General features: G+C 34.9%; 2 protein-coding genes across 2 annotated transcripts; one reads left to right on the plus strand and one right to left on the minus strand.

Moving 5' to 3' along the window:
* Positions 1-6,663: 6,663 nt before the first annotated feature.
* Positions 6,664-12,017, minus strand: LOC129569520 (poly(ADP-ribose) glycohydrolase-like). Its single transcript, XM_055448378.1, has 8 exons — positions 11,242-12,017; positions 10,992-11,156; positions 10,250-10,583; positions 9,996-10,156; positions 9,607-9,924; positions 8,402-8,630; positions 8,225-8,318; positions 6,664-8,068 (listed from the first exon to the last, which is right to left on the minus strand). Exons 1-8 carry the CDS (start codon positions 11,539-11,541, stop codon positions 6,889-6,891), a joined length of 2,781 nt encoding a protein of 926 aa, XP_055304353.1. The 5' UTR covers positions 11,542-12,017; the 3' UTR covers positions 6,664-6,888.
* Positions 12,018-12,049: 32 nt separating this feature from the next.
* LOC129569521 (casein kinase I-like) lies at positions 12,050-20,597 on the plus strand. Its single transcript, XM_055448379.1, has 2 exons — positions 12,050-13,531; positions 19,602-20,597. The coding sequence occupies exons 1-2, from the start codon at positions 12,669-12,671 to the stop codon at positions 19,798-19,800; spliced, it is 1,062 nt and encodes a 353-aa protein (XP_055304354.1). The 5' UTR covers positions 12,050-12,668; the 3' UTR covers positions 19,801-20,597.
* The last annotated feature ends 2,026 nt before the right edge of the window (positions 20,598-22,623 follow it).

Below are 22,623 nucleotides of genomic sequence, written 5' to 3' on the forward strand. Positions count from 1 at the left end.
ACACACACACACACACACACACACACACACACACACTTTTGGTCAAATTAAACAAATTTAAGCAAAAAATCTATACTCAAAAAAAGGCAAAACATACATCATTTCAATCCTTTTTAACGCAAACACATTCGCCAGTGATTGCGTCGGTCACATATATGTTGAGTCAACATTGTTCTCATTGTATGTGTAATTACATTTCTATAGGCATTGACGCAATTCTGCTTAATAAGTAGCTTGAGTTGGAAAAAAGTATTTTGTTCAAAAGCGTGGAATAGATTTAATTTGAAAAGGAAAAAAAATTGAAACCAATTGTACAAACTAAAGTAAAAAAAAGCGAAAAATTTAAAATGATGAAAAAAAACAGTTTTTCGCATAGAAAATGAAGTAGAAAATGTGTCGTTTTTTTCTATTGACAAGAGACAAGAGATTGAAAATCAAACTTTAAACTGTATCTTTATAGTAGGTATTCACATTCAGACAACGATGCAACAACAGTAATTTATTGTAAGAATTAAGTAAAACAAAAGAAAAAGGCGAAGAAGATTCAAAACGAACCAAACTGAGCAAAACGAGTTACAATAGAGCCCCCGAAAAATATAAGCAATACCTATAATAGATTTTATGTCGAACATTTTGGCTGGAGCAAAGCAACGAAATCCACCAATTCACTTCTCAGTTTGCGGAGGGTTTCGTTGCTTATAACAACTCGATTTAAAACGGCAACTAAAATATAACATGTTAAAATGCTACTAAACACTAAAAAAATGGTTCGACAAAAGTCTTTTTTTATTTTTTACTATTGAAATAGATGAAATACCACTAAAAAAACAGCCACAAGAACAAAACGAACGAAAATACTAACTGTGTATGTGTCCAATTTTTCTAAGTGTTTTTATATTAATTACACAGAATAAACAACAAAAGAAACCAGAAACAAGTGATAAACGATTACACACGGAGATGGATGGAACATTTTTGAAATTAATACGGAAATTATTATATATACAATAAACCACTTACTATGTATACACAGATCTGTAGAGAAATGCGCGGCACGAAAGGATAGGCAAAAAGACTGTTGGTGATGCGGTTTGTTTTTGTTCAAGAGAGAGAGAGAGAGATGGAGCAATTAATTTATAATGTTTTCAATGTTCCTATACAAACATAGCCAAAATGCATGAAATAGTCTTCATAGCACAGAACATAAGCACAAGCCTCGCTCTGCCAAATGGAGCGGGGCCCAACCAAAACTCCTAGGTCAGCATCCAAATCTTCCGGTTTGGATCTGGTCCAAATTAAAACGAACAACCAAACTATACATCGCAGAGATAAACAGAAACTATATATAGATTAAACAAATTCGCATCAATTCTAAACAGAGCATGCAATAACCAAGAGAGATAGTACATATATATATATTTGTTTTCGACTCACTCTTATAGTGATGTCGGCTTTTTTTGCTGAATTTTATTTTTACCGAACAACAACTCTATTGACTAGATCGAGAGGAGAGTAAGTTCATCTGACTTTGTTGTGAAAGAGAAGAGTAAGTTTCTTTCGACTAAAAAATGGTTAAAGGCGAGTATATTCATTTTTGGCGGGTCTTCGCGGTTTTCCACGGTTTCCGCGGAACTGATAAGAGATAACAACTTGGTGTCTTCGGCAAAGTTGTAGCACTCGAGGTCTTCTATAACATTGCTGAAGTCAGTTATCTCTTATCTCTTATCAGTTCCGCGAAAAGCGCGAAAAATGATAAGAAAAAAAAGTTCTATATAAAATTTGCTTTTTTATGTGCGCGATTTGCGCGCAACTGATAAGAGATAGATGTCTTCAGCAATGTTATAGAAGACCTCGAGTGCTACAACTTTGCCGAAGACACCATGTTGTTATCTTTTATCAGTTTCGCGGAAACCGTGAAAAACCGCGGAGGCTAGACGGGATGCCAACATACTTCCTTTTAACGCAGATAGAATCAACAGAAATCATACTCTCCTCTTTCAAAATATATTAGAATTTTTTCACATACTCTCCTCTCGATCTAGTCAATAGAACTTTAAGTTACCAGCAACCGTACAAGTGATACAATTTTGTTAAGAAATGGATTATGTGCATTTTGTTGAACCGCCGAATGAATGTGTGAACGAAAAAAAGGAATGACAAACAAGAAAGAAAGAGAGAGAGAGAGAGAAAGGAAGAAAGAAGGAAAAAAGTTGCTCATTTCTCCTTGTAGAACGACATTAGACTTAAAATGATAAACAAACGATAAGATCGACTAGCTGAACAAAATGGAGAAAGCCACGTAATATTTATGGAGATGTGTTTTTATATTATATTAGCGTCAGTTGAAAATTTTTACAAAATCTATATGTATGACTAATTAAGCTATTTTAAAAGAAAAAAAACGAAATCAATGAGCCCAGAGAGAACGATATGAATCGACCGATTCGTTTCGATTTTTTTTTGTGCAAATTGAGACAAAACGTAACAAAAAAAATGTGCAAAAAAGCGGCATCATTAATGAGATGTTCTAGCACATGCACAATATGTCTGGAAATAAGGTTTCAAAAACAAACGAAACATTAAAACTAAATACAAATTGAGTGAACGCGGGGACAAAACAATAAGATGAAATATTCTTAAGTTGAACTGAATTGGTTAGGTATTTTCCCCTTGTTTGTGTCCTTGATATGCTATGATGATTTTCCTTCAGTTCGAATAGAGCAATGAAAACAGTAACGAGACTGACATGTTCGTTATGCTTAAGCATTTTATCATTTTTTGGGAAAAAAAACACACACGCATTTCGTGGACAAAATTAAGCGCAAAAGTAAATGAAACGAAGTGCAACAACTGCAGACAAAAAAGAAGAAGAAGAGAAAAACTAATGAAAATATTTTTAACTTTAACTAAATAATATATTGGTGTTTTTTGGTGTCTATGTATTATCATCATTCATACACACTCACTCACACAAAGCAAAATTAATAATTACAAGTAGTTTCGGTGTCGTATTTAAACAAACAACAAAAAAATGATTAAAAAAATACATGTTTTGGCAAACAGACAAAAAAAACTCATTTGCAAACATTTGACTAAAAAAAAAGCTAACAAATTTTACTTTTAGGAGGTTTTTCACAATGCAGCAGCAACCTTTAGATTTTCGGTATTAGTGTGTGTGTAAAACCAAATTTTTGGGACACTTTTGAACATTTTTGAGCATTTTGACATTATAGGATCACACACAGAAAGAGAAAAAGAATAACAAAAAAAAACTCACTTAAGAAACACACTAACACTTAACTTTAGCTCTTTAAAATCGTAGTAGAAAATCAACGCTAAATTTTTTTGAAATTTGAGCAATTTTTTTTCGTTCTCCAAATTCTTAACTTCGGTACGACGAAGAAAAAATGGATAAATAAATCATTGAACATTATTGAGATGAAATTTTGAGTACGTTTAGTCATTAGGCAGCTTTCGAGTTTTTTTTCTACGTAAAACGTTTTTTCTTTTTCATTTTGGGCAAATTTGGGTTACCTTTTGAGAATAACGGTATTTCTTTTCGTTTATTATGGGTGGATTTTGATGATTGGGATGGAATGCACACCGTTTTTAGGAGCGCGTAACGAATGTACAGAAACTGTAACGATTGAATTTGAAGTTGAAGAGAAAGAATTCAGCAGAAGCAAGCGACGAATAATGATTGTGATATTTACTAGACTTAACAAGGATCGTTATCGCCTACATTTACCAGTGGACACAGCTTACACATTATTTATTCTTTGAATTGGTTCGATTGGTTATTTTTTACAAACAATGAAATAAGAAACCAAAAAACCAAAGCAGCACAGCCTGAAGTAGCACAGCGATTGCTCACTCAAATAACATTGCAATAGACTTTTTTAATGCTTTTGTAACATATGCAAACAAATAGAAGACAGAGACTGATTTCTCACCATTATTACCGACCAGCCTCACTCCATTTATTCAAAACTCTTCTTTTCAAATGGTCGATTCCGAGTTTTTAGTTTCTTATTTATTCGCTCCACACAAGCACTGGACACTTCAGTTTTGGAAAAGCACTTGGCTGCTTACATTTTCACCAAACTGAATACATAACTTGAGCCATATGCACATCCATTGATTTTTTTTTAATCATAGCAATAATACTTGTTTCATGAAACTAACTATGAATAGTTACCCATTTGCTCAATCTACTTTTTAATCGCATTTCAATTTCCTCAGTATGAATTTTCAACTGAAATAAAAAAACAACGAAATTGTGGTTGTCCAAAAATGGCAATAGATGAGGACACAAAACAAACAAATAAATTTTGTGAACAGATAAATAAACTGTCAAACAAGTAAAAAAGAAAACATTTTCAATTGGAACCTCTTGATTCATAAAAACCTCAAAATGATTTACGTTAATTTCCACCTAAGTTATGAAGGAACCCTCGCCGAAAGAAAAAAAAACACACAAACTGATACAATCATTGTATTGAGGTGCTATTATAACATAAAATTACTTTTTAAACTTAACAAAAAAAAAAAAATAGATTAAATGAACTATGTGATAACGCGGTTTGTAATTATGAGTTTCAGTGAACGTTTTTTGCGTTGATTTTCTTTGTGAATCGAAAGTAGAAAAAAAACGAAATGTTCTAAAAGTGAATAAGAAAAAAACCAGCGCGGAAGAGCTAATTTCTCGAATTTAGTTGAAAATAATCGGAGTATCGTAATTGGAAGACAACCATTTTCTTTTTCTAATAATTTCGGTGCGTAAAATTAGCGAAAGCCTTTAAAATTCGACGATTAATTGGGAATTTCTTATAGATTTGAACAAGACGTTCCACTTTGAAGTTTCTTTTGAAATGCAATCAAAATTTGAAATTAAACACAAATGTAATGGCAAAATGAACACTTTTATCGTACTCATTAAATAAAAATTAAAGAAAAAAATCTCTAAATTCAAACTTTTTTTTAGATTAGGCAAAAAAAAGATCAAAAAATTTGACAAAAAAAAATTAATCACAACAAAAATTTAAAGTAAAATTAAAATTTAAAAAAAATCACAAAATCTATCTATCGATTAATTGTTCAAGATTTAAATGTTGTAATCATGTCAAAATTGCAATGGAAATTTAGGAGCGATTTAGTGTAATCATCATTTTTTTTATCTCTCTTTTTTTGGTTCAATTTTTTTCAATCAGTTTAGACTAAGTTTGGGAAAAATAAATGAAAAAATTTGGAAAAAGAACAAAAAAAAAAGTTAATAAAGTTTAGTTTCACATAACAAGCCATTGGTTCAAAGTAAAGAAAAATCCAATAAAAACCTGAAGATTGCTTATAATTTTGAGCAACAAAAGTAAACCACTAAACAGGAACTTGACCTGCCGATAAATACCGTACCAAAAACAATATGTTTTTACCGATCAAATAAAATCGAATAAATGAGGATAGCGTCACTTCCGAATTTTGTTTCCCCCGATTCCAAAAGAAAGAAATAAATGCAACATTTGAATGGAACAAGTATTCGATAGGAGAGAATTCGGGGGAATGTATTAGTTTCGTGTAATTTAAAAGAAAACGAATCGATCACACACACACACGGAATGGATGTGATTTATACAAAAGATGAAGAAAAAACTAAAAAAAAACCTTTACAACGAACAACTCACATATTTTTCAAAATGAAGACTATATTTCTACACACCGTGAACAAACAAACAAAACGATGAACAACAACAACAACACACAGTTACCATTTTACATAGACCGTGAATCGATCTTTTCTTTTCAGCTGCAATAAGAAGCTATTTGTTACCATTTTTGTAATTTATTTATTGAACACAGAATTTTATTATTTTGAGATTTATTTATTAGCGTATTTTATCTGGTTGGTTTTGGTGAATACTATAAGGAACAAACAATGTGAATGTGAAATGTGAACAGACAGGAGAATGGAGGAAAGAGAAAGAAAGAGAAAAGAAGAAACATGGCAATAGAATCTATTTTTGGCTTCCATCACCGGAAGCCGCATCGAGCGATGGAAAAGAGAAGGAATCTGTAAAGTAGCATTAAGGTTTTACCGTTTAGATAGTTTAAACAACAAAAACCAAAATGAAGAAGTGAATGGATGGAATGATTTTACACAAAAAGAAGGTGACCGAATGACACGTTTTTTTTAGCAAAAAAAAAACAAATAAAATGTGAAGTAAAAAAAGAGTTGAAATTGAAGGTTTACGAAAGGAAAAGTTTGACAGCAAAGATATGCTTTGATATTTAATTTTTAAATTTTATGTTTTGAAACAGACAGAAATTGTTTATTTGATAAAAAAAATTGATGAAAAACAATTCTTGATTTGGAATAAAAATCCATGGATAACATTTGGCCACAAATGATCTAAATTTCAATATATTTCGATGTAGTTCTTCAAGAAAACAAGTTTTTTGGCATTGCTCGCTAAATCAACCAACTAAATGAAAACAGCAAACACAAAATTACCGAAGTTATTATTATCAATGATATTCGAATATTCGAGCAGTTTTTTTTTTTGAATGAAAACCAGACAAAAAATTACCATAAAATGACAAACCTCTTGTTGTATAAATGTTAAATAAAAAAAAGTAATTTAATAATAAATTCAATAAAAAGAATGGCAATTTGTTGTTTATTTCTTCATTTTTATTGGAAAATATTCAAATGATTTTATTCTTATAAAATTTTGTTTGATTCATTAGGAAAAATCACTCTTGAGTTTACATCATAAGATTTGTGGTATTTCATACCGGAACAAAAATCTTATGCATTACAACAAAAGTAAGTGTTTATCTTCTTAACATCAATGATTAGTAAATTATTTGTAGCCTTTCGGTGTTGACATTTTTTCACTCGATTTGTATGATTGTTTCATCCGATGTAACGTTCAATGTCTTGAGATGATTTGTTTCTGCCTGCACATCCTTGTCTGATTCGTCATCGGTGAGAAGTGCTTCTTCACCTTCAATCTCGGTTGGTTCTTTTGAGCTATCTTCTTGTGCTTCGCTTTGCGAATCAGATTCTTCGCGAAAAGTGCTAAATGGGTGATCACTTGGTGATTTTGAACTGCCCGATTCGTTTGAATCGTAAGCCGTTTTCTTGTTTGCGTTGCCGAATGTTGACGTCTTCGGGCGTTTATGCTTTATGAGATAGCTTTCGATACCAGGCTGTCGATCAATGCTTTTCATTGGTGTTTTGCTTTCGTTTTTCTTTCGCTCGACATTTGATTCCGTAACATCATGACCGCTAACGTCCATTTTAGTTTCTTCTCCATCCGATTCGAACAAATCTTCCGACATGGAGGTATTTTTACGCTGGACGGACACATCTTTGAACTCTTTTTCTCCATAATTCGATTCATCGTCTGCTGTTTCGTATATACTGTCGTCGTTGCTTACTGTCGTCGATTTTTCATCAACTTCCATGTCATCATTAAGCGTAGTAGGACTTTTTAACTCTGGCTTGAGTTCAATCGATGTGTTCTTAGATGAAATCACAGTTTTTGTGGGTGTTACGGAGATTCGTTTGATTTTTGGCGGTGATTTTCGACTGTAATCCGCATCAAGACCTTCCAATAACAGCGATCGCGGGCGCTTATCTTGGTTCTCAGACTTTTCAGTCGCATTCGATGGTGGTTTCGGAAAAAATTTGGAAATCGTTTGAGCGGGTCGGCTGTCCGAAGGCGAATCATGAACTGACCGATTTCCAAGCGATCGCTTTTCATTCGGGCTTGCCTTTTCTGCTAACGACAAACCACTTCGGGTGAGTCGCGGTCGATGCTCCAATTTTTGTGACATTTCGAATGCTTCATCCGGCGAATATTGATCGTCATCATCGGGATCTTCAATATCATATTGTTTCGATTCAATGTCATCCAAGTCAATTGTAGCCAAGTCATCATCCGATTTAGTCTGTTTCAATCGCGATTTCGATGGGAGCTTCGATATTGGCTTTGGCTTCAATGTTGTTTTATCTGCCGATCTGTTTGCTTGTTTCGAACATTGACCGTTAGTACTTGGTTTGCGATCTCTTTGAGAAGAAAGAAAAATGACAGAGGACAAAGCGATTGAGCCAAAATCAGAGACAGTTTGTGATGAAATTCGATTAACGGAAATTGTGAAAATGGTTAGTGATTATTTGAGAGTGGAATACGCAGAAGAAATCTTGGAAGCGCAGAATACTTACTTCATATCCTGATGATTCGCCATGATGAATTCATACAGATGGAGGCTTCGTCTTCTTTGGCCTCCATACTCTAGCAAGCATGCCCATAGCTCGGCTGAAAATGAAACAACGTTGATATGAATGCATTTCCCTTTTTACTTCATTAAATAATTAATCTTGATCAAGAAGTTCCCTTACAGATTTTCACTTTGTTCTGTTTCAAAAACTCGTAAATCGTGAAGAGTTCATCTCGTAGCTGCTCGTCGCCGAATGTGAAATAAACCAATGGTCGTTCGGTGACACAACATGCCATGAGCTGAAGCAACGATTTCAAATGTTTGTCACCGTTGAATGCACCACAGCCCCAATTGCCCGTCGCTATACCAGGTGCTGGGCTACTTAGGTCGTGTTTGAATCCAACATACGCCTTAAATTACCAAATTCATTTGGATTCAAATCAGAATTTCGAATGAGATTCCAGTCATTTAGCACATTTACACGCGTAAAGCTAAGTACATAGTTCCCCGTGAAATGAAAAAATTTCTCCGGTGAAATTGTTACAGTTGATATTTGTATGGTGTTTTGTATTTTCGAATTGCAAGCATAATGATTTTTGATGTATGAAACAGTTAACTCCCTCCAATATCAACACAACACATGAACAAATTTCAATTTTGAATTTATTCTTGAATTTATTTTGATCTTTCTTATTTTTTCACGACCGTGAAAAAAAATTGTTTAGACAAAACACATAGAAGAATGAACTCAAAAACTAAATTTGTTCATGTGTCGTGTTGATATTGGAATGAGTTAGCTGATTTATACATCAAAAATCATTATGCTTGCAATTCGAAAATAAAAAACACCATAAAAATATCACCTGTGAAAATTTCACCGAAGAAATTTTCACCAGTGATCTTTGTATCAAGTTTTTTTATATTCAAATTGCAAGTATAATGATTTTTGATGAATAAAACAGTTAGCTGCTATCATTATCAACACAATACATCAATAAATTTGTGTTTTGAATTTATTCTTCTATATATTTCGGTCACAGCAAATTTTTTCACGGTCGTGAAATTTTTTTCTCGTGCATTTTGCACGCGAAAATTTTTTCACGACCGTGAAAAAATTTGTAGAGGTGAAAATAAATAGAAGAATAAATTCAAAACACAAATTTATTGATATGTTGTGTTGATAATGATAGCGGCTAACTGTTTTATATATCAAAAATCATTATACTTGCAATTTGAATATAAAAAAACTTGATACAAAGATCACTGGTGAAAATTTCACCGGAGAAATTTTTTCATTTTACAAGGAACTGTGTACTTAGCTTAACATACAAATTGAACGAAATTTCGTCCAAAAAGTTTGTTGTTCCGTTGCTTTTGTCACATTACCTTATTCAATTCTCTTCGGAGCATATCTTCTTGGTACTGTGCGGCCCTTTGTTTAAACGGATAGGCATCGATGGCAACAATTGTACACTTTCGTCTTCTGGATGAGTCAAACGGTGTTCGATCCAGGTAGTCTCCTGTCCATGTGAAGGTTGATGCATAACCACTGTACTTGCTGAATTGTTCACAGCCCATGATCAATAAACATTCATTATCGTCCAACACTTCTGTGAAGAGTCGACTGCACAACAGCTCTGGACATATCATGAATCGAATCTCTTCCTGGACGCAACCGTAGTTGAGAACACCGCCGCCCAGGAACTGCAAGGCGAGAATCAAAATTACAATTATCACAACATGAATGAGAAAACATGTGGATTCAATGTGGTTACCTTGTTTGCAAAATCAACTTGCAATAGACCGTCGCCATCGTCTTCAATGGTTCCGTCCTCGGACACATGAAGCATTGAATCGGCAAATGTTGTTGAACATTCATCCCATTGTGGCAACTGACACACCGAGCGTCGGGTGAATGTAACCACACCAACTGGCGCTAATCAGACAAAAAAAAAGCAAAACATTTTCAATTGAACATCCATGCTAATGGAAGATTATTTGTTGCAATTGTTCTAGGGATTCAACTCACGCTTCGAACACACTCGTCGGAAGTAATTGCAAATACACTTGATTTTCTCGATATTCTGGTCACCGGGTGTATCAAATAAGGTGCTGAAATTTATGCTAGGATACGATGAATATTCTGAATATCGTGATTTCTCGTTGCGTCGTGGAAATGTGCAAAGAAATGCATTCGCCAAGAGGCATGCAATCTGTTGCTGACTCAACGAAATCGATTTATTTTCGCCACGTTTCAGCAATGGAATTGCGCTCGGCACGAGATGCGGCAATTGTAATGCGAGTCCAATGATTCCCGGCAATGTTTTACGGAAAAATTGTTCAGATTCGGCGTCATCCAGTTCCTAAATAACGAAATGAGTAAAAATGAGAAAATATTTTAATGGGATGAGACTAAAAGTTTGTTGGGTATGAAATAAAAAAGCATTCGTAATAATAACGCTGAATGACGGCTTTGTATTGCATCATACAAACGAGATAGATTCATTTATATGAAAAAATCGTATTTATTTGCTGATAACGCAACATCAAATGCAAAACATCCTAATCTATTGGATTATGTCATTGTCAGTTCAGCACGAATACACGTCCAATTGGATGTGTATTTTTGTGATAAAGTTAAAATAGTTTATAGGTAAAAATGTCGCTAAAAGAAATGAAATGTCATCTCTCACTCTTGAATTTCATCACAAAATGAAATGTTGAAGTTTGCCGTTCGATTTTAGTGTTTCTCTTTTCAAGATTATGCTTACTAGTTCAAATAGCGCGTGCAGCGAATCGAATTTCCATTCCTTTGCGTATTTGGAGTTGTACGTTAAAATCTGTTGTTGCAATTCTCGACTGGAGTCAATTTCACGTAGTAACGCTGTCTGAATAATTTCCCATCGTGGTGATGTGATCACTTTTGTCGGGTCACTCTGCGACACAAATGATAATTCATTAAAATTCAGCAGATAACAAAGTGGATTTTGATTGAAAATTCCATTAAAATTAGATTCTTACCGAACTTTCCGTTTTGTATTCGTTGTGTGGTGAACAGGCCAATTTCACGTGATTTGCATCCCATTTGGCTTCACCGATGTGCGGTTTTGGTGGTGTTGTTGAATCTTTTGCAATGGGCAATTGATATAACACAACATGGTGGCGTTTGTTCTCAATTGGCGGTAAATGGTTCAAATGCCATTCATTCGGACCGCGATAAATTTTGGCCAATGGAACACCTTTAAAACTGTCTGTACTCATTTTGTGTGCGAATGATGTGATATTGCTGACTTTGAACAGTTTCACAATAATTGAGTTCATTCACGAAATCAAATCATGCAATGTAACAACTACCCCATTTGTTAATTCGAACGTGATGATTATTTTTTACTGTTAACGATATTGCGTCGCTGACCTAGCGTACGGTTTGTGCTATTCTGAACTGTATTTTCTTCTTTTTTGTTTTGGTTTTGACACTTGCGTCAAAAGTGTGTTGCGGATAGGTTTTAACTGAGCACAAACATCTGGACCGAGTTGCTCATTTCAAATATTTCATTTCAGTGCATGAAACCGATTCGTATGCAAAACGTAATAACAGATTCAATGGAATAGATGTTGAAATTATTGATTTATTTTCTTTGGACTGAAAAATAGAAAAAATGACACGAAAATAAATGTAAAAAAACTGAATATATTTCCAATTCGATTGCTTCGATTGAAATAGACAAACCGATGGAAATTATATGTCAAACAAAGAAAAAAATACGTAAACCGAATTGCCCAATGGCAACGGCAGCGCCATGTGACAGTTCGTAATACGTATCGGTTGGTAGTGGCAACTACGACGAGCTCTCACGAAGGCAACGAGAAAGAAAAAAAGAGAAAACGAGAGACAGAGAGAATAACATCGAAATAAAGAAGCAAAATGGCTGCCTCATTGTCAGAGAACAGTAAGTGTTAATGCTGGTGATGTGACGACGTAAAACGTAAAATCGACGAGCAAAAACGAGTAAAATTTTTGGCAAAAAAGTGCATTTTGTGGGATGCGTTTCGTGTGAAAATTATCGTAGACAGAAAATTGAAACAATAATCTCGAAAATTGAATGGAAAAATTGATGGATTTAATAAAAAAAACGCGATTAATATTCACGTAAAATTTCTAGTGCAAAGAGGAGAAGAAAAAAAAGAAGTTGAGCTTCCTGAACTCGAAAATTTTTCACACACATTGAACAACACTGAGACACACAGAAAGGCTATTTCTCATTTCATTCGCATCGCAATTCGGTTTCGCTCGAAACGGCCGAGCAAATTGATTGAAGTAGTTTTTTTTTAAGTTTATTTTTTCTCGGGTTTTGTGGAATTTTGTGTGGCCGTGTTTTTCCACTCCGTCGTTGTTGAAATATCCATATATAAATTTATCGAAGAACCAGCCAGGTTAGCCAGCCAAAATGAATCGTGTGGCTGCAAAACTGGATCCGTACATCAAGTACAATGACTTCATCGTCGGTGGAAAATATCGTGTGATTCGAAAGATTGGCAGTGGATCGTTTGGTGATATTTTCCTTGGCCTGAGTGTCGTCTGCGGCGAAGAGGTGGCCATTAAAATGGAAGAAGTCAATGCACGTCATCCGCAGTTGCTGTACGAGTACAAATTGTATCGCATTATGGTCGGCGGTGTTGGTATTCCGCGCATTCGTTACTATGGCCAAGAGAAGAATTTCAATGTGTTGGTCATGGATTTGTTGGGTCCATCGCTCGAGGATCTGTTCAATTTCTGTAGCCGCCATTTCACAATCAAAACTGTTCTCATGCTGGTCGACCAGATGATTGGTCGTTTGGAATTTTTACATTGTAAATGCTTCATACATCGTGATATCAAACCCGATAACTTCCTCATGGGTATCGGTCGCCATTGTAATAAATTGTTTTTAATCGATTTTGGATTGGCGAAAAAGTACCGTGATTTCCGTACCCGCATGCACATTGGCTACTGCGAAGACAAAAATCTCACCGGAACCGCTCGATATGCATCAATCAATGCACATTTGGGCATCGAACAATCGCGACGAGATGACATGGAATCATTAGGCTATGTTATGATGTATTTCAATCGAGGCTCATTGCCATGGCAAGGCTTGAAAGCGACCAACAAAAAACAAAAATACGAACGAATATCCGAGAAGAAAATGTCAACACCGATTGAAGTCCTGTGCAAAGGCTTCCCAGCTGAGTTCGCCATGTATTTGAACTATTGCCGAACGATGCGCTTCGATGAAGCACCTGATTACATGTACTTGCGACAATTGTTCAGGTAAGTGATATTTCAACGTTCAAAACAAAATACGCATCAAATCAATTCCATCCGATTGTACATCATTTCGTTTCCAATTGAATCACGCGTTCGCAGCACATTTTATTTAATGTTTTCGATTGAATATTTGTTGTTGATTTTATCAGCTCGAAAAGGCCCAATGTCAATTAGTCATAGTTTTGTTTTTGCAATTTTGCAAAACGATGATGAAATCTACACGTAACACCGAGTAAAATGGTAACAAATTTTTTCTGCAGCCATGTGTAGTGCTTCGTATCATTTTCGCAATTTGTCAATTTTCTCAAGCGAGTGCTCATGCATTGAACGTGCATTCAGTTACATTTTTCGATTTATAATATTATGCTATTTCGAAATATGCCTATTTTTATAAAATTGCAGACGCTTCGTCGATCATTGAAGACATTTAAATAATAATATTCAACGAGAGAGATGAAGAAAAATAAAACGATTATGATTATTGCAAAGACATTCCATATTCAGTGCACCCATACCAACCAACAACGAACCAACCAACCAACCCAGCCAGTTCAGCCAATAAATGTGAATCGCATTTATTTCTGGCTTTTCTTTCATTGTGAGTACACAAGTACATTGTACAAAAGACATGAAGAAGAAGAAGAAGAAGAAAAACGCTACTCTATAGTGGATTTCATTTCGCTGCCTCGACTAATATTGTTGTTACGCGAATACACACAATACGTAGAAAGAAAGAAAAGTCAGCGAGCTAGCGAGCCAGCCAGCCAGCCAGCCAACGATTTACAAACGTGTTTTAGTGTTATTAATTGCTCTCTGTTCGTGTGTATTGTGTGTATGGGTTTGGTGTTCATCTCTCTCTGTCTGTGTCTCGCTCTCTCTTGCTCTCGCTCACAAAACCGAATTGTTGCGCTTGGCTTTGTGTAAGGCCATAGAAAGAAATGAACGTAGTTTTTTTTTATTTATTGTTGTTGTTCAAGAAATTCATCGGAAGAAAAGAGACTTCTTACATACATACACAACAATGTGTGCACATTTCTTTTTCTTCAATGCGCTATTTCCCATTTCACGAACGAAAAAAAGAAACGAAAGTCTGAAGACGTTTAAATACGCGACGATGACGATGTTCCACGAAAAAAAAGAGAATCACAGAATAGAAACAAAAAAAAACCGTATTGATATTGTAATTGGTTGAAAATTTCCATGGAAAAAATTTCACAGGCTCTAAATATGTTGTAAACATGCAAAATAAAATGAATTGTCGATTTTGCGACACAAACTGTCTAAACGGTGAAGCACGCTGTCTGTAGAGTGTTTAGAGTGCGCATTTATGATTCATAGTCACAGTCATTTTCTCGCATGATTATTATTTGTGTGTTTTTTTCTGCCTTCTTCAAGGTAAACGGTTGCGGTTGTTTGGTTTGAGTTATCAATATTTTGATATGTATTTCGATCAGTAAGCAGAAATAGGAATGAACAAGAAAAAATCGCTTAGAATGTGTCTTGAATTACATTACATTTTGACGAGTTGCAAGAGCGAGTCGCGTATGCTTGCTCGCACACGTTTCCATGTATTTTACTTCTAAATGCTTGATGTTTCATTTTGGCATAATTGGCATTGGGAACTTTATTTATATTTCGTTTTGCTACTGCTTCTTCTTTTTTCTTTTACAAAATTCTACGCGAGATTGCCACAGAGAACGTTATGCTTAGCTTTCGTCGATATTGCGCGCATATTTGATGTTGTTTCATCGTGTGGATGTTTTTGTGTTTGCTTCATTTCGTTCCACTCAAGCCACTCAAAACTGAGCTAGGCGATTCGAGAGCATCGCGGTTGTGTTGTTTTTCACATTCGTTCTTCATCATCACCGTCGTCGTCGTCGCCGTCGTCGTCGTCGTCGTTACATTCGTTACATTCGTTTCGTTCGATTCAGACATACACACCATCAGTGAGAGAGATTGAAATAGACAAAAATAATTTTCGATGTTGTTTGTTATTTTTATCAGGCTGGCTGCACTGTTCTTTCTCACTTGGCCCGCTCGCAAAATGTTGTCATCCCACTTTTGACGATACGATCGTCAGTGTTTCGCTTTGTCTCTGTCCACTCATCGTCGTTTGATTTTTATCGCTCACTCTTGCGGGGCGCGCTTTCTTCTTTTCGATTATCGGCGACCATACCCGACGCTTCAAATGTACCGTTATCGCATCGAGCAAAACATCGTTCTTCATTTATACACTCTATTGCCGTGCCGCGCCGCTGCCGCCGCTTTTGTGACATTTTGATATTTGCATAAAAATACAATGCGCGATTCCTACACAAACAAAAAAAAAAACACCCAAACACAGTCTCTCGCAACGATAATCATATTTGCTTTGTTATTAAATCGTGTTGAAGTAGACTGGCTAGCGCAATAAAAGTACTTTGAACGAGCACATGACTGCGATTCACATTGGGAAAGCGTTTTTTTTCTGTTGTTATTGCGAATAAAATGATTTGTCGTATGTGACTTCAGTCATCGACAGGGTTTTTTTGCTCATTCCTTTTTATGTTGATTCACAACAATTCTACGTTTCATTATGAATCTGCTTTGGGCTTTCACTTTTTCCACCACCAGTTTTTTTTTCTGTTGTTGTTGTTTTGCTGCCGCAATTTACATATAGAATGCGAACAAAATTTTGCAATTTGTTCAAAGGTTTGAACCGTTGGGTAATCCATTCTGATCGCGGCAAGCCCAACTCAATCCAACAACGGCATTTGGCAAACGGTTCGAAAATTTGGCCGCTCAAATGGAGCAATCGTTTAAAAGTAATAGCCAGAAAAGTTGAGTTACAGCCAAAATGTGTTTTGTAAGGCATCGTATCTTGTCACACCATTTGATAGAGTTTTCTAGGGCTTTCATGTAATTCCGAAAATGGTTCATCAGAAACCGAATACAAATTGTTACCAATTGCGCCGTGTTAAACCAATCAGTCAATAACTTTTTGAGGGACGATCGGCGCAAAACACGAAATAAAATTGTTTGAAGAAACCCAATTGAAGAAAAAGAAAGAAGGAAAAAAAACCAACATAATCAGTTTTAAATCTGTATATTAAACAAAACGGTTCTTTGGCTGTCTGGTTGTATGTGCCAGCCAGTGAACGCGCTTCACAAGACATCGACTTCGCGCTATGTGTATGTGAGTTGCAGCTGTAACACCATGGCATTTTGTATTTTCTGTATGGACAACAGCAGCAGCAGTCGAAGCAATACATTTTGTACACACAGTGCGAACGATTGAAGGCATAGTTGAACGTTTGCTCTTGCACGTCAACAGGCAAGCGTGCGTGTGCTTGTTTACATCAAGCCATTTCGAACGTCTTTGTATAGACGCGATAGCCCATTTGGTGTGGATTTTGTTTTGCCATCACAGCTGTTTGTGTTTAAGCTATCGTTCCCGTTCAATACAGACATCCAGAGAAGAAGAAAAAACTTACAACAGTTTGAGGCTAATAACACTCTGATTAAGCGTCATATACACGAAATGAAATCGCACGTTGATATTGTTGTTGTTTTTATTATTTCTTGCACCGAAAATATAAGTCCACACAATTTACTTCTTTATCGCTTTTTGGTTTGTTGTACACTGCATTTGCTGCGTCGTTGTGGCTCTTGTCTCTCGTATCTATTTTTTTTTCATTGCCGTTCGTATGTGGGAAATAATGAAAGAAAAAAACAAACAAAAAAGAAATATAATCACCACCGAAGAAGCAACTGCATGACGTATTAGGTTACAGCATTTATACTAGCAACGAAAACCACTTTTATCCTCCCAGTCTTTAAAAATGATTCGCATAGTGTTGAAATGTGTTGATGGCGACGACGACGACGACGAAGAGGCGCACCAAAATGCAACATACGTACAAGCGTACCGATGCCATATATACATACTTCACACTCGATGCGAACAAGAAAGAGAGACTATGACAGAGCAGCACTAGCGAAAAAAATCAGGTCACCGTGTACTAATGTATATACACACAATGTTCGATCACAATGTGTGACTGCCTGCGAACCGTGTGCACGGCTCGGCTGTTGTTTGAGCTGTTGTAGTAACGGCGATTGTTGTCGAGCTAAAATAAGGCAATAAAAGGCAATTCGACTCGGTTCCACAATTCGATCAACTTTCATTTCGTTGTTGGATTTTTTATTTTTTGTTTGCTCGCTTCATTTTTGTTGATGTCATTCGTCGGTTGTATCTTTTTTTTTCATTTTATATTCAATTCACTCCAAATTCAGGACACATTTAAATCAATGCTGTCGCTGCTGCGTCGTAGCCTGCATTTTTCGAAATGTACACCTTTATTGATAAAAGTAGGCGGAAAATGTGAAAACAAAAATGCCAAATGAGTTTCAATTGTTTTCGAGCAGTGGATAATCCTGCAGCAAACAAAGTGCGCTTCGAAAAAGGTCGAAGTCACGAATGACGACGACGAAAACAGAGCACATGTAATCCCTTCATCGATATCATTTTGCCACCTCAAAAATAACAAGCTACTCAATAAACAGAATGAAGAAGTTATTTTTAGCCGACGATATTTAAATGCAGCCATTTGGAAGAAAACAAAAATGATGTTTAACTTATCATAGTTAGGTGTTGTAACATCAAAAAGTAGGTAGATCGATATTTTCAGCGTTCTACGCCATATTTCTAGTCCAATGATTTAAAATTTCAAAGAAGCACACTCCGTAGTGTGTAGTCGATGTGTGCTATTTGATCGTTATAGAGGCCAACATTTCAACGGCACGTACTCATTGCCAATGTCATATTCTCCATCTATTTTGCAAGAATAATGCGAAGCGGCCCCGCGCTGTAATACACGTTAATCAATAGACGTTGCTGAAAGTGTCGCAATGACATTGCCTAGAATTGTTCTCAGCTAATCGAATGTATATCAAGCCAAAATGTATCCTTGAATCACAATTTGAAGGGCAAACGTGCTTAAAAACGATTCTGACACGATTTTGATAAGTTCATTTAAATGAACAGCAGCAATTGCTGCACTTCAATCAACGTTGATTTGCTGATCAACGTTAAAAAAGAAATGTATGGGGCTTTTTCGGTTGAAATTTACCTTTTTTAGACGGAACCGTGGGTGGGAGTTTTTTTTCGCGTGCGAAATTATTATGAAATACGTTCAAGCATAAATATGACCATCCTTGGTTTTCTAATGGAGTTGATCCGTAACAAATTTTGGCTGTCAATGAATCAAATACTAATTTTGAATGCTAACAATAGAATAAATCCACTTGAGTTCAAGGCTTGTGTCGCATTTAAAGTTTGTTGCCGAGCGCGTTATTCTCATTTTAAGTACATCTTAAATGCTGGGTTTCATTGACGGAATTCGCCTAAGCGCGCACACACACACACACAACCGGCAAATAAACCCATGACTTGCCCAATTGTTTGTTAAACATGAAATGGTAGTTGAACGAACTGTACGTTTTCTTCTTCTTCTTCATTTCATTGCTTTGGGTGGGATATACAATCCAGGCGGCTTTCTTTGCAATACAATGATGCTATTCACACAGAGAGTATGCCAATGGGTTTTAATCAATTTTGACTACAGCATGCTGAGCATACGAAAGGCCATGACTAATTTAAACCATTCTTGTGGTTTCTTTTTCTTGCTGATGTGCGGAACCCCATTTCACCATTCTGCAGAGAGTATTGCGATTTACTCCAGTTACTGAATCATGAAATGGATTAAATTACATTGCACTTTTTATCTGTGCGTTTAAACTGTTTTTTTTTAGAATCCAAAATCGATTTTACGAATAGAATGCTTGACATTTTGAATATAAAACCGTTTGCGGTTTCATTTTCTGGGTTACTTTGTCATTTCGAACTGCTGGCAAAATCACGTTTTCAAAATTTTCCTGAGAAACCATTTTAAAAGGCGGTCTTTTTCGACGAAAAACACAGAATTGACTTTCATCCTACCCACAAAATTCATTTCCACCCATCAATTAATCCCATCAATACAAGTAAAAGAGTTGTAATAACACGTTTTTCTCTCTTTTCAATAATTTTCAGAATTCTTTTCCGCACATTGAATCATCAATACGATTACACGTTCGATTGGACGATGCTGAAACAGAAATCCAACCAGGCTGGTGGTAGTTCACAAGCGGCTATTGCAGGAGCACCAGAAAAACGTGATGAACGTGAGCGCGAAGGACGTAACGGACGCGACAAAAACGAAACGGCTCATACGGCAACCGAATTAAAATAGGTTCTAATTTAAATGCGTTAAATTTAAAGAAACAACAACAACAACAAAAAAACAAAACAAACAAAAAACCAATATTATTAGTAATCAATATGAAACTACACACAAAACAAGAAAGAAAAAAAGATTTGAAGAAGAAGAAAAAAATCAACAAAAAAAAATTGCAAACACCTTGAAAAACAAAACTCTTTTTTCGAAATTAAGAAATTGAAAAGAAATGAAAGAATGATGGAAAAGTGAATGGAAAAATCATAATAACGAGAAAAAAAAAATTGAAGAAATTCAGATTTATGTGAAAGAAAAATGAATATACAGATAAGATACTAACAACATCAACAATAATACTATTAATAATGATATCAAATCAACAACAGAAACATACGAAAATTGTTCAGTTTTCATCAAGAAGTAAAACGAAATGGAAAATAATGATAAAGTAAATAGAATAATCATCTTTTTGCATTAAACGTTATTCAATTAATCAGAAGAAAAATGAAAAATACAAGAGTTGAGTTGAGAACCAATTCAAAAGAAATGTTGTAACAAACAAACACAAACACAGCCACACTCAAATGGCCATTCACACACTATCAGTCGTTCAACGACCAATACAACCCAGCAATATACTTGTATTTGAATTTAATAAATGGATTTACTTCTACGAAACAATAACAACAAATGAAAAACAACTACAATAACATATAACACAACAACAGATTTACGAATACAAACGATCTTTGTATATGAAAAAACACACTTTGGAAAAAAATAATAAAATCTAAAATTTAAGGAAAAATTTACATTTAATGAAGCAAAAACCTACAACAACAACCAATTTTAGACACACACACACACACACACAAAAACACACACATTTCAAAATGAGTAGGGGAACGACGAAGAAAAATAGTGGAGATAGAAAACTCAGTAGGCGAATCAATCGTCATGTTTAGTGGACGATAAAAAAAATAACAAATTTAATTGAAAGAAATGAATTATTTTTTACTCGTTAGGCGAAGGACTACTCTCTTATCTTATACTTATTCATTCTTTGTTTACTTCTTTTTTTGTGTGTAAGTGATTGATCTTTTTTTTAAGTTTGCGTCGGTAATTATATTGAATATGGATAGCAATTTATGGAGAAAGAAAATCCTCTCATCCGTCAAAAGCCGCTTCTTTATACTTTGATTTCGAGAAGATAATTTTTTATTTCTGTTTGGTTTTGCTTCGGGTCTTCTTTGCTCTGTCGATCCGAAGTGTCGAGTTGAATGTGTGTGAAAACGACAGTCGACCCCCTTTCTCTCTATAATCTTTTTTCCATTGATTTTTATTCACGAAAAATGGAAATCATGCTTTTTTTGTTTGCTTTTTCTCACTGTACTTTAACTTATTCTCTGCGCCGATGCAGACAATGAATAATTTGTAAGTCCAAACGGAAAATCGTTCATTTTTCATGCGATGCAAAAAAAGAGACGAAGTAAAAACAAAGTGGAAAACAAGCAAAAATCAATCATTTGATCCATCTATTTTTTTTTATTACTAAGACAAAGTTCGTCAAAACATTTTTTTTTCTTTATTTTCACATAAACATACACACTCACACTCTCACACACACAAATGCATATGATAAGCTACAAATCTAATGATTTAAAAAAAAAATAAAGAAGAAAATGGAGTTCATTTAAGGAAAACCAAATAGCGCGTCTCTCATTAGGAACAAAAAGTGAAGAATAAAACAAAAACAAATTTACGAAGCTCGGAAAGAAAACGAGAAGCGACGAATGATAAAAATTCACATGCATCGGAACTAATCGAACATATGAAATGATTTGATATATATATGATACACCCGGCGCAACACACTTTATTTCGCCGCGTATGAATAAATAAATTAAATAAGAGAAGAAGGAAACAACACGAAAAATCTACAAACAAACAAAAAACACTCAACAACAAAAAAAAATCTTTATATATCGATGTACTGTATCTTAGCGATATGAATGGATAATATGAAATAACAACTAAAAACAAAGTGAATAAAAATTATATTAAAATCCACAAAACAGATACAAACACACAAAACGAGTATGCATTTGATAAATCGTGATATGTTTTTCATTTGTTCGAGATCATCATCAGCAACAACCGAAAACCGTCTCTGCGGTTAGGCATTGGGCTCGGCAATGATCATCACTTAACATGGTGCATTTACTTATAGATATCACATCGCCAGCGTTGACAAATCGATTAACTCTTCAAGTGATTAGATGATTTTGCGCCGAGTTCAATGAATTACTCACAAAAACAGAGAGAAAGAGAGACGGTCTACAAATTGGAAACTAAAATCTATCAAATTACAGATCGTGATGTGATTTATCTTGATTGTGTAGATTTAGCTTAACAAAATTAATACCCCCCAACATTATTTTACCATTTTTTCTCTTTTTAGATGAACTAGTTCATTCGATTTGATAAAACTGCAACAGTTTCGTGGATATTTTTGAATTAAAAACTTTTCTGCGTGCAACCATTTAGGCTTTATCTAATTTTTTTTTCTTAGTTTGTAATAGAATTTTCAATTGTATGGCAAAAGTGATGTAATACAACAGAAAAAAAAATGTTTCGAGAAGAGATAAAACAACAAAGAAGAATTCAAAAAAGAAAACAAATTGCTTTTACAACAAACATTAGCATGTAACAAAAAGAAAGTGATATACATTTTGCCCTTAACAGAACAAAACAAAAAAAAACAAAAGAAATAAGAAACATGAAACGTAAAAATTGGATATATTGTTGTCATCTTTGGCCAAATGATTCAGTTCTTTT

This window comes from Sitodiplosis mosellana, unplaced genomic scaffold (assembly GCF_009176505.1).
Source record: "Sitodiplosis mosellana isolate CC-2019 unplaced genomic scaffold, AAFC_SMos_1.0 Smas_scaffold_38, whole genome shotgun sequence".
NCBI classification, from domain to species: Eukaryota; Metazoa; Arthropoda; class Insecta; order Diptera; family Cecidomyiidae; genus Sitodiplosis; species Sitodiplosis mosellana.